The sequence below is a fragment of the Colossoma macropomum genome, unplaced genomic scaffold (assembly GCF_904425465.1).
Source record: "Colossoma macropomum unplaced genomic scaffold, Colossoma_macropomum, whole genome shotgun sequence".
Classification (NCBI taxonomy): domain Eukaryota; kingdom Metazoa; phylum Chordata; class Actinopteri; order Characiformes; family Serrasalmidae; genus Colossoma; species Colossoma macropomum.
The window spans coordinates 16617220-16630282 of NW_023494803.1; the positions used below are offsets into that span (position 1 = coordinate 16617220).

At 39.4% G+C, this 13063-nt stretch overlaps 1 protein-coding gene across 2 annotated transcripts in view; it reads right to left on the bottom strand.

Annotated features, from left to right (window-relative positions):
* The window catches only part of sptbn5 (spectrin, beta, non-erythrocytic 5), an 82297-nt gene that overhangs the window by 52486 nt on the left and 16748 nt on the right, over window positions 1-13063 (bottom strand). For both annotated transcript variants that reach the window (XM_036594207.1, XM_036594208.1), the window contains 12 exons: window positions 12557-12695; window positions 12096-12319; window positions 11811-11964; window positions 11416-11616; window positions 11042-11248; window positions 8196-8379; window positions 7962-8098; window positions 7649-7852; window positions 7173-7325; window positions 6126-6256; window positions 5765-6016; window positions 5278-5565 (listed from right to left, as the gene is read on the bottom strand). In XM_036594207.1, the coding sequence (XP_036450100.1) occupies window positions 5278-5565; window positions 5765-6016; window positions 6126-6256; window positions 7173-7325; window positions 7649-7852; window positions 7962-8098; window positions 8196-8379; window positions 11042-11248; window positions 11416-11616; window positions 11811-11964; window positions 12096-12319; window positions 12557-12695 (2274 nt within the window). The remainder of the gene's footprint in view (window positions 1-5277; window positions 5566-5764; window positions 6017-6125; window positions 6257-7172; window positions 7326-7648; window positions 7853-7961; window positions 8099-8195; window positions 8380-11041; window positions 11249-11415; window positions 11617-11810; window positions 11965-12095; window positions 12320-12556; window positions 12696-13063) is intronic.

Here is a 13063-nt window from a genome sequence, read left to right on the forward strand (position 1 = left end):
TGGATGGAGCGCAGCCTGTTTGTTGCACCGTTTTTTTAAAAGTGACTGGCTATGTTTACATGCAAGGATTTTTGCCGATCCGATTGAATACAATCCGATTACAGACTCAGACTGATGTGTTTATATGCACACTCTTTTCAACAATTTGATGAAAATCTTCGTTTACATGAGCACTACAAGTAATCCGATGTAAAAATGACGCGCATGCGTGGAGTAGCGCTTAGCGTAAACGTTACCATGACAGCGAACATCACGTGAGGTCCAGTCCGCGTGAGATGAGTTTCCAGTTGGCGCGATTGTGTTTTAATTGCTTTAAAATGAGGTCAGACTCCTGACCTCATTTTATAAGTACCTGCTTCACATGTACTTATAAAGGAAGCGGCGAAAGGAAGACGTCATGTTCTGAGACACATAAGCTGGACGCCCGTCCAGCCGCCGTCTTTTAAAGATCAGAGCATAAACTCCGTCTCCTCTGCAGACCAGTTTCTGCTCCGCCATGCTGAACGGTATAGACTTTCGCCATGACGCGACGAACATGCGCAGAACATACTTACACGTTCCGATTAGAATGTAATCGAATTCAGGCAGTTACATGGCTATTATTCTTCTATTTAACGGATTATTTAGAGGTTTACCCATTTCGTTCAATCGGATAGAAATTGTATTCCGAATGGCCTCAATCGGACTAGACTATTCCGATTGAGGTGTTTACATGGACGTATTCTATTCCGATTGAGCTATTAGTCGGATTATTAACGGATTATCAAGATGCATGTAAACGTGGCTACTGACGTGCCTGCAGCGTCTGACCCGTTTTTTACTGACCGGTTGGCAGCTGCTGTTTATTTCGGAGGGAGAGAGACACTCGCTCAGAGAGACACTTCTGCTCTTTCTTGAGTATTTTGAGAGCATGTTTGCAAGGCGCGTTTATGTCTCAGGGAAAAGGACCCGTGTATCTTTTGGTCATTCGATTTTCATCTCTCATCCAGTTTTGAAAAACAGAAAAATGGATCAGTTGTTGTTTTTGGTTCTGTTATTGTCAGTGGAAAATCAAGAAATAGTTTCGATTTACAGTTTCACAAACATATCATAAAATAATATATCCTATCAGGAAAAAATCTTAAATGATCTGGGGAAGAGACTCTACAGAACTCCTGCCATTTAACAGCGAAATCAAAGAGAAAAAATGAGTCACGCTGCCCAATAATGATGAGAAGAATGAATACTGTGATGTCACAGTGTCAGATGTAAACAGCTCCAGACTTAAGAGTTAAAGCTGTGAGCTGTCCTGTGTGCAGATTGTTCTTATAATACTGTGGCAGCTGCCACTGGCTCTGGTTTTAGGAGGGAGCTTTAGAGGCGCGTTATGCAGAGCTGCGCAGCGGCTCCGCACCAGTAAAAAGGATGTTGTCGTGGTTTAATGATGTTAATGTTGTTCTGTTAGTCTAAAATGTATGTATGTGTTATTTGTGTTATTCTGTAGCCTCTCCTGTGTCTCCTTCTTTATCAAGACACCTTCATTACGACAGAAAGCCATTCAGTCCTCCGATTGCAGCACCGACAACCAGCGCCTTCCTTACATTAAACTAAACTCTCACTGAGAGAGGAGACTCTGTGTTGGGCTTTAGGTCCTGTTGTGCTGTTTGTTGTGAAGAATTGTTGTGAAGAATTGTGAATATTTAGAGACATTTTTCAAAAACTATTCCTTTTGAGGAAAACTTTCCTGCTAGAGATGTGAGAAAAGCGGCTATAGCTGAGCTAAAGCTTAAAGCAGAGCAAATTAAGCATGTGTTTTCGTTTATATTATATTTTTTAGCCTATACTAGGACATTAGCATGTACTGAGGCATATTTACAGCCACGATGGTAAAATTGACAAATTGTTGTGGCTCCCAAGGTGGTTTGATTTTTGTCGAAAGGCCAAAATGGCTTTTCTCAACATTTGGGTTGCCGACCCCTGTCCTAGCTTGTTGAGCCCTGTGCACAGCCCAAGATAACTGCTGATACTATAAAGCTCACCTTTTGTGGTACAGATAGAGCCATAGAACTGTAGAAATATCAAGGTTCAGAATTTGATGTGCATCTGCAGTCACACTCTTCTGTCCTGACGGGTTGCAGGTCAAATGTTATCTTAAAATCATCCATTTTATCAATGTCTCATATTGTATAAGCACAAATACAAAACAACTAAGGTTTGCATGCATAAAGCCTGTAAACTTGTTACTTGGCAACACATCAGCGGAGTGATACAGTTTTGGTGTGGAAAAAACAGTGCTGTTGTCACAAATATCAGCACGATTACAACACTTCTCAACGAATCAGCTTGTAAGGTTGGAACCAAATGTTGCATAATTGAGTATATGGAACAAATGAGACTGTCTAATATAGTCTAATACATAACCGGTGTATACTGATAAATCAGTGAGATGAGTCAGTTATTAATCTCGGTGTTACTGAACTGTCTTCTCAGTAGTGAATGTTCACAAGTGATAAGCAATGGTGTTGTACTGGACTTCTGCATGCGTTTTGTCGCAAGTTACATATAACATTATTGACTAAAAATCATACAGCTACCCATGTTACCGTCAAATTAGCAATACAGTAGATTTTGTTATTAGGATATGGCAAATTTTTGGTGAAAGGGTAGCATGATTATAAAAGCGATAGTGGACTGAAACGGGCTATGAGAGCCAAAATAATGTTGAGAATTTTGTAATCATTTTTGTATTCATTTGAATATTTTTTTTTCATTAAATATTTACATAAGAATTACATTTACTGCCAACCAGTAAGAGTAAGGAACAGTGTGAAATAAAAATTACTGCAGAGGTTTTCTCAGATACTCTATATATATGTATTCCAAATGTTTTCTGAATACATTACTTTCTTACGTATTGTAATGCGGGGGTTCTCAACCTTGTCCACCTCAAGGCCTACCTGTTTATCACTAGAAAGCAGGAAGGCCCACAAGATAACAAAACTGAACAGTTTTGCTTAAAAATGTCATTTTTGGGAAATTTTCAATACAGTGATATGTGGGGGCCTACTCTTGCAATATGTGATGTATATCAGTGAACGTGAAATATATACATATATTTATATATTTTAGCTGGTGATATAAATATATAAATTAGCTGGTAAAGGAGTGACATGCACAGTTACACAGACATACACAGTCCATCTCTTGCTCAAATGTTAGGCGATTGCACTCATATGGAATTGTTAAACTTCAGGAAAAAGATGTCAAGTTATTTTCTTTTGCTTTTGTCATGAAAGTCTAACAAAAGTGAGAGCAAAATGGATGCTAACAGGCTAGCCTGCTACCCAGCATTTCGCCTCGTCTATGTATTTGAAAGTAAAAAAAAAAAAAAACACTAAAATAAAGCTTTCAGCAGTTAATGAATCATATTTCAGAAATGACAGTTTCCACACAGTTATTTCCCACCCAAGTAGTCTGTTTCACTCGGAAATATATCACGTTAAGAAAGAAAAAAATGCGTTTTGATTTCCAATTCAACTTTAAGAGCATTTGAGTGTGGGTAGTTACGAGTACCATCTTAATAGGCCGTTAATAATCCTAATTTTCTGCATTGCATATAAGCAGCCCTATCTTAGGCTAATTACTTACCTGCACCCTATGTCATGGTCCATTACAATGTTTTATTTTTTTTTTTAATTGGCTCTTCTGATAGTAGTCTGTAATCATCATTAGACAAAGACTGATTAGTTATTCTTTGTCATTGCAGCTTCTGTCAAAAAGTGGTACAGCACGGATCAGAACATATTTCCTGTGCCGTGGCAGACCACCTTTAACAACAAGCCCCTGGACAGTTTGGCAGTGGAGGCTACACGTCCAACCCAAAACAGTTAGGAACACAATATTTATCCAATTTAACAGTGTTTTTTTTTCTGTCTCTTTGAAAAATGTTGTCTTTAGTTGTCTTACTAAAATAAATAAGCAAATGTTTTATTGGTACTTTTTTGTCAGCTGTCTTATTTTGAGAACAATTATGAATATATGATATAATGAATATAATATGTAAGCATGAATTCATGGTTGAAATTAGGTTCAAGTCGCTGAACAACGTTGGGTTATGACGTCAGTCCGAACAGCTTGAAAAAGACATGTTTTCAAGGAGTTGTTGTTTTGTGTTTTTTGGTGGTGGTGGTGGTGGTGGTGGTGGTGGGGTGTGTGTGTGTGTGTGTGTGTGTGTGTGTGTGTGTTTAATTTTTTTTTATTTTATTTTTTTTAAGGTGACGTTTTCAGAAAGGCGTTAAGGTGGCCACAGCTAGGATGGGGCAGCCATGGCACAGGTGGTAGAGCGGGTTGTTCACTAATCGCAGGGTTGGCAGTTTAATCCCAGACTCTTCCTATTGGCAACTGTAGTGCACTTGAGCAAGGCACCCAAATGCTCTGTCCGACGTTGGAGGTTGATGCACAGCCAACACTGGGTTTTGACATCAGCCTGATTTTCATCTTCAACTAAAATTTAATCTCTGTCCAACGTCGGGGGTTGACGTCAAGCCAACGTTGGGTTTTGGCGTCAGCCCAATTTTCATTTTCAACATCAGTCCAACGTCGGGGATTGACGTCAAGCCAACGTTGGGTTTTGGTGTCAGTCCGATTTTCATTTTCAACTAAAATTCTACGTCTGTCCAACGTTGGAGTCCAACGTCTTTCTGACGGCAGATTGACATCCTGTGCCTGCAGGGTTAGTTCCCGTGAAGGGTAATGTTAATGTTACAGTGTACAAGACATTTTAAACAATTATATGCTTCCTACAGTGCCAACAGTTTGGGGAAGGCCCTTTCCTGTTCCAGCTGGAACTCCATTGACAAACACAGCCTTGACTTCAACCCTACTGAACACCTTTGGGATAAATTGGTATGTCGACTGCGAGCCAACCATTCTCGTTCACCATCAGTACCTGACCTCACAAATGCTCTTTTGACTGAATGAGCATAAATCCCCCATAGACACTCCAAAGTATTGTGGAACGCCTTTGGAGCAGAGTGGAGGCTGTTATAGCCACAAGGGGGGGCCAATTCCATATTAATAGCCATGATTTTGGTATGAGATGTCAAACAAAACTCATATAGGTGTGATGGTCAGATGTCTAGATACTTTTGGCCATATAGTGTAAGTTGATAGCACTGCTTAATCCCAATGTTTCAAACACTGCAATCTAAATCTTTAAGAGCTTTCAAAAGTACTTCACTATCTTTTTTGATTGGTAAGCTTTAATGATTGGTATTCAGTCACAAGACTGTTACAAACCTTGCTAGCTGTTGCTCGATCTCTAGCCTCACTTCCTGATTCTCCTTCAACAGGGCTTGAGCAGAGGCTACATCAGAGATGTTCTCTTCTTCCACCAGGCGATCCTCCATTGCCTCGGCCCACAGCAATAGGTCCTTGGACTCCTTCTGAAAACGCTGCAGGCGTTGAGCCTCATCTAGCTTGCTCTGTCTTTTGGTAGCTTGGGCCTTGACCTGCCGCAGCAGATCCTCCAAAGCATGGACCTCCTCCATGATGGCAGCACTCTCTGCAGGACTGCAGTCCCGTTTCCTACAAAAATGTCCAGGGAAAACACAGTGAGGGGAAAGTCAAGAACGAAACTATTGTATACTAATCCACCAACTTAGAAATTGCAATTTTATAACTGATGTAAAGTATAACTTTACATTGCAGGACTGAGAAGCCATTATAAGTCCTTTTAAAAACATTGAAACTCTATCACCAAGGGTAAGTGCCACTGTAAACTCACATCTTGGCCACACTCTTAAGATATTCTATCTTTCTCTCCAGGGCTTCTATCTCTCTTTCAGACTGGGCTTGGTTGCGTTCTTCAGCTTGCAGGGCCGAAAGGGAACTGCCCACATCAGGAGTATCCAGTTGGTCTAGCTTGTCCAGGAGCTGAGCTTTGACATCCTCACAGGTGTGCAAGAATGACTTGATATCAGCTGAGCTGAGGAGTTCATGAGCCTTCTCATCTTTCAGGGCCTGAATGTTCTCCCACCTGATGTTGAACAGCATATGACTTGAATATTTCTGTGGGATGTGTACAATTCTTCCTTTGTTGTGTTATTCGTGATGAAAGGGTGAAGATTGTATTTCAGTCCTCCTACCTGTGAGCGACCTGGGCTTGTCTGGACCGAATTTCTCTCTTTTTGCTGTGCTGCTTTTTCACAAGTTCTTCAACCAGTTTGGTGATGTCATCAAACTGACCCTTCCCACTGGCCAGCTCTGTAAGGAAATTCTTCGCACAGAAAAAATGATTCAGTGCATCATATGGCCAAGGGATGCAAAATATCACCATATAACAAAATGTATGACCCTTCAATGATCTCAGAAATCACCTGCATTTACTTTTTTTAAAGGTGTGTTAGATTTATTTATTTTATTTCTAGTACAAATAACCTGGAATATACGTAGAAAATGATAAAACATAATTGTTTTAGCAATAGCAACAGCACAAGGGTACTATGTGCCTGAGAAACCCTACAGGGTGGAGAGGAAAGCTTTTCTGTGTTTAAACTTCTGTCAGTCTTTATATAAGACCCTCCCCTGCACCACATTATTCTGCCCCCATCTCTGTCTGCTCGGGTAGGAAAACATGACTGACTTTTGCCGCCAGGTTCTAGTACTAAAACACACTGTGCTGCCAAAAAACGTCAAGAAACCAGCTAAAACAGTGGAAGCACTTTTCAAAGTTGGAATTATTACATGCAAAGGGATAAAGCTGGACACAGATTTAGTGACATTCTTCCTTGATGCATAGATCTTTAGCTAGGTCTCTGAAAACAAGCACAGCCACCCTGAGATAAATTAGCCAATAGACATGGTATTTACTGTTATTAACTTAAATTGTTGTTGTAGTTATAAAAAAAAGACAGCACTCAATGGTAATATGTAGGCTGTATTGAGTATTCTGATCTCCTCTCAAGCTAGCTTAGCATAATACCATACTTTTATAACCTATATCTAAATAATACTTGGTAATGCTGACAAACTCTAAATGAACTTGACAGGCATCAGTTCTACTGGCGTGCTTGCTAGAATGGGAGGCAGATCAAAAGAGATGTGGAAGTTGACCTATTTAACCACTAGTTTGTATATCTTCACTATTGACTTAAGTTCTGATCTTAAGTGTTTCTGTTTTTGAGAACACCCACCTCATACTTTGCCTGCACAACCTCAAGGTTGTCAGCGTTGGAGCTAAAAGTGTTGAGGATATTCTCCTTGTCTTCCATCCAGGATTCAAACTCCTCACAAGCATTGTAGAACTGATGGAGTTGAGCAGTTTCATCCAAGATCTTTCTTTTTGACTACAGTGAAAGCAAGATTCAGAAGAATTCAAAACCTTAATATCTAACAGCTGTCTAAATGAAACAGCAGGAATATTTCATATGTATTAAATTATATAATTTTTTTTAAATTGTTGTCAACAAAGCTAAATAAAGAAAAACAGTTTAGCTTTCTTATACTGTGTACCACTGTAGTTTAATCATTTTTATCCAATGTAATTAATTAAGAAAATACTTCTATCACCAGTCATTCTGTTGACACTTCCCACCATAAAGAGAAAAAATTGCTCTCATTTGACACTATATTTGACCGGGGACTGAGTTAGAGTTTCGGTGGTGCTCACCTGTGCTAGCTGATAAAGACTATCAAAGTCTTTTTCTAGACGGCTCTGTGTACTCTCTATGGTGTCTTTCTGGAAGTGTGGATCAGGAATTGAAGCAGAGGAAATTTCAGCAGTGCCCCGGCGCATAGAGCGGGTGCGGCGAGGACGGCTTACTTTCCGCATCTGGCTCTCTGGAACCCCGTTAGTAGGTGCAGGTGGTGCTTCCTGTATGTTTAAATATTAAAAGACAGGCCAAGGTCATCAGTGTGCAATACAAAACAATGACAGGAATACATGTAAAGAAAACTAAAGGTTGCGAACTGCGATGTCTTACAGTTGATTGCAGCTCTGTAATGTATGTAGAGGGCACTAGTTGCTCATTTCCTTTACAATCTTGCACAAGCATTTTATCATCTTTCTCTCTACTGAGGATTGTCACCATTTCCCCACGATCCCAGATTAACTTGACACCTGAAAAACATAACTTTTTTGAACCATCTTAATGAAATCTTGAGTAAAGAAACAGTAAATATACCAAATTAGCACCTCAAAAATATGACTTTTATACCTCTGTACTTGAACCTCATTTTGGCGTTAAACTGCTTTATCTGCTGTTCAGGAGCTGGTGAAGTTTCCTCTGCCTTGATGTTTCCTCTGCTTTTCATCAAAATTCTTCCTTTTTCCTTTACTGTCTTACCTTCATCTCCTGATGAATCACTGTAGTGGACCATTTTGCTCCGCTGAGGTTCTGTCTATTGAACAGCAAGAAGATTTCAGTCCTGCTAGTGCAGTGCTGTTTACCTGACACAATCTTCCGTTCATTCAGTTCACTTTGATTTTTCTACCACTATTTGTATTAAATTTAAAGATGTATTCATCAATGTGAAGGATTATTTCTTTTTTCTCCAACAAAATTACACTTGCATTACATTTCTGATACATTTCAAACATGTTCACAGAGGTACACAAACCTGCTACTTCATTAAGTACATCTCCTTGTATTTACACTCTTTGTCCATTTTATCAGGTCCATCTACCATATAGGTGCACTTTGTAGTTGTACAGTTACAGACTGTAGTCAATCTGTTTCTCTGCGTACTCTGTTAGCCCCCTTTGACCTTGTTCTTCAATGGTTTGGACATCCACAGGACCACCGTATAGCAGGTTATATCAGAACTGTAGTGACACTGACGTAGTGGTGGCATGTTAGTATATGTTGCACTGAGTAGAGTAGATCAGACACTGGAGTTTTTAAACACTGTCTACTTTGTAGATGCATTGTCAGAGACAGTAGCTCATCTGTTGCTGCATAGTTTGTGTCTGTTATCCTCTAGTTCTTCATCAGTGGTAACAGAACACTGCTGACTGGATATTTTTGGTTCGTGGACTATTCTCAGTCCAGCAGTGACACTGAGGTATTAAAAAATTCCAGCAGCACTGCTGTGTCTGATCCACTCATACCGGCACCACATCAGTGCCAGTGCAGTGCCAAGAATGATCCGCTACTCAAATAACATCTGCTCTGTGGTGGTCCAGCAACTGCAAACTGTAGACCATCTGTTTCTCTGCATACTTTTTTAGCTCCCTTTTACATGTTGTAATTGTAGAACTACAAAGTGCTCTTATATGGTAGGTGGTCCTGAGGTGTACTTAATGAAGTGGCCAGTTGGTGTATCATGCTAAACCCAGAGAGCCTGATGTTGAAAAGTGGTAGACTATAGCTTTGGGCTGATAATTGATATGATTGAATATCACAATAATTTTAATAAGCTGATATTACTCCAGTTTTGCTGTCTTTCACAGGCCATGCCACATCACCTACTAATTATTGCACACATACCTATATTGAATGCTACTTGGAAAGATTATAATGTAGATTTTTAGTTTGCTGGCATACATGCAAATGAAACAAAGAAACTCCAGTGCATGAAACCTGCTCTCTGCTGGAGAGTAAAATGGCTAAGCTTGTCAATTATCAATATTTTGGTTTCCAACCAAACATAGAGAATCACTGCTTAGCAACAGTGTTGCATGCCATCTGTACAGAATATAATTATCATTATAAATTATTAAGCAATATTAGAAACTAGCCCAGATGGTAATTATATGGCAATCATATTACCTTCAGGAAAAATGCAAGCTACAGTGCTGTGAAAAAGTATTTGCTCCTCACCTGCTTTCTTCTATTTTTGCTAATTTGTCACACTTAAACGTTTCAGATCATCCAACTAATTTTAATATAAGATAAAGACAACATGAGTAAACACAAAATGTAGCTTTTAAGTGATCATTACATTTATTGAAGACAAAGATTTATTCAAAACCTATATCACCCATGTGAAGAAATAATTGCCCCCCCTAAACCTAAAAACCAGTTGTGCCACCCTTGGCAGTAACAACTGCAGTCAAATGATTGCGATAACTTGCGATAAGTCCTTGTTTTAATTTGGCTATATTATAGGGTTTTTGAGCATGAACTGACCATATAAGGTCTTGAGATGGGATAACCCAAAATCACTTGAGCTTTAGGTCACGAACTGACAGGCAGAAATTCTGCTTCAGGAGTTTCTGATAGCAGAATTCATGGTTTCATCAATTATGACAAGTTGTCCAGGTGCTGCAGAAGCAAAGCAGCCCCATCACACTTCCACGTTGGACTGCTGGTATGATGTTCTTACGGTGGAATGCAATGTTAGCTTTACGCCAGATGTAATGGGATCCATGTCTTCCAAAAAGTTCCACCTTTGACTCATAAGTCCACAGAATATTGTCCCAAAAGAACCTTAGCAATGGCTTTGTAAGCCTTTCTAGACCAGTAGGTTTCAATGACTTTGTTTCACATGTGTATTTGAATCTCTTTAGAATGTGGCATCATGTGCTGCTTTTTGAGGCCTTCAAGCCTGCTTCACATTGCCAGACAGGTTCAGGTTAAGTGATGTTTAGACTCAACAGGTCTGTAAATAATTATGTCTGGGTGTGACTAATGAAATTGAACCCAATATTCAATTGAATTTGGCTAACTAGTTGATTTAGTAATTAAGGGGGCAATTACTTTTTCACATAAGTCCAGGCAGGGCTGAACAGCATTTTTCATCATCATTTAAAAACAGCATTTTGTGTCTTGTCTAATATTAAAAGGAGTTTTACGATCTGAAACATTCAAGTGTGACAAATATGCAAAAATAGAAGAAATTTAGAAGGGAGCAAATACTTTTTCAGAGCCCTGTATATGGTAATGCTCTGTTTTGCTCATATGTAACTGTATTTAGATAACAATGATATAATTCATCATATCATTCTGCAGACAACAAACATTTACATTATCATCCAAGCTTGCTAGAGTGTTCCTATACATGGTGAATGATGTTTTTGAACTAGTATTTTTTTAACAGTTGTTGAACAGTTATTACTCACAGTTAGTGGAGCAAGTTGGGCAGCACTTTCAGCCTGCAGCCCAAGCCTCTTAACCTCTGAAGCATACGCCTCCATTTCCTTCTCCAGTCTGTGGTGGCGCTGGAGCAGGGCACTAGTGCTCAACTCATCCTTCCCATAATCCTCATCAATGAGGAGGGGCTTGCGGTCATCAAGCCATGAGTTAGCTTCTGTTGCATCTGCAAAATACTGTGAGAAAAACAGTGCTTTAGAACGAAACAAAATGGATTAAACTAACCCTATGACAAGTTCTTTTTAAGTATATGTTCAGATATGTTTTTTATTGTGCTAAAGTGACATACTTTGCCCTTCATAGCTTATGTAGTAGTGCTAGTGTACAAGCTAGCAAGAGTCACCTGTTTGATGACATTGGCTGCATGAAGTCTGTTCTTGCGGTTGGTGACTTGATCTCTGAGCTGCTGCCACTGTTTCTGCAAGGTACGTATCCATTTCTGGATGTCCCTTTCATTGGGGTGTCTACCTCTGCACAGCTCCTGACCCCTGGAAATTACTCCTGAGCAAAGAGACTCCTGTGACTGCACTTCTGCTTCCAAAGCCTAGAAATAAACAAGGTTAGATCACTGCATTGCTTAGGAAACTACTTAGCCATTTGCGTTCAGGTGAAAGACTAGCACATAAAAGTAAACAACATAATTACATGAATTCAATGTACATTATATACCACTATTCTTCTTTATTTATATTAAATTCTAACATAAATATGGGGTAACTTTAGCTTTTTGTGTCAAACCTTATGGTTTTGAATGGCTTGTTGAATCTGACTGAGGTCTCTGCCCAAAGATGCTGCTTGCACCAGAAGCCACTTTTCGTAGATCCATGCCTCCACCTCCTCACAGTCATGGAAGAATTCAAATAGCTTCAGCTGCCCTTCCAGTGCTTTCCTCCTTTTGGAAAAGAGCAGAGCATTTATCCAACTACTCACAGCCCACAGGCCGTTATGGCAACATGAGTCTCTAGATGCTTTGCACAAAGATACCAAATCTTGGCCAAAAATTGTCAAATTCAAAGCTCTCACCTGTTCTTGCTGAGAGCCACGAGGGAGTTGTACTGGGCATTGAGCTCTTTCACTCTGCTCTGAACCTGTGACACCTCCCTACGTTTTCCCCTTAAGGCACTGCTGCTGATGGAACTCAGTGTTTCTCCAAGAGAGAAGATCTGAGTGTCCAACAGGTCCTGCTTTTGCAGTAAATCCACCACCTCTGGCAACTGCTTCCCCAAATCAGAGGATTCTGCTTGGGCCTAAGTGTGAACAACCATAGTAAATTACATTAAGGCTGCTTCTTTGATATTATTTAGTACACAGATCTTTCAATCCAAGACATAAACCAATGATCTGCATTTGTAACATTTTATTGTAATGTGATTACAGGGTTTTGAATTATGATGGAGATTAGTGTTACAGTGTAAGGAGTACAATGTATTTGTTAGATTTAAATGTCCATTTAAGAACAGGTGACTGTTTAAGCTTCTAATGACCTGAAGCTCCTTGAGGTCCAGGGAGATTAATTCGATATCCTTAAGAACAGCTAGCGTGTTCACAACATCTCCAATGGAATCTCTGTTCTGTTGCAGCTGCTGGAGCAAAACTTGCCATTTGTTGGCGATTTTCTTTTGCCTGTCACACACAAATAGCAACACTTAAAATACACTTACACATAGGTCTGGGCAATAGAGCAATGTGATTGACTAGCATCAATGATTAACTTGCTTCAAAGGTGATAATCTCCATGTTAAGAAAGAGAACTGGGGCCAAATTACAGAAACTTCCTATCTTTGATCTTAAGATAAGATCTAACAAGGTCAAGATAATATATTTCACAAATTCGTATTACTGGAGCAAATCTTATCTTAATTTAAGAATTTTATCTTATCTTACAGCATCTTATGTCAAGTTATGTTACTATACAGGTTAGCATGTGATTTTCAGTGTTTATTAAATCAGTTTATGTAATATACACTATATGGACAAAAGTATTGGGACAC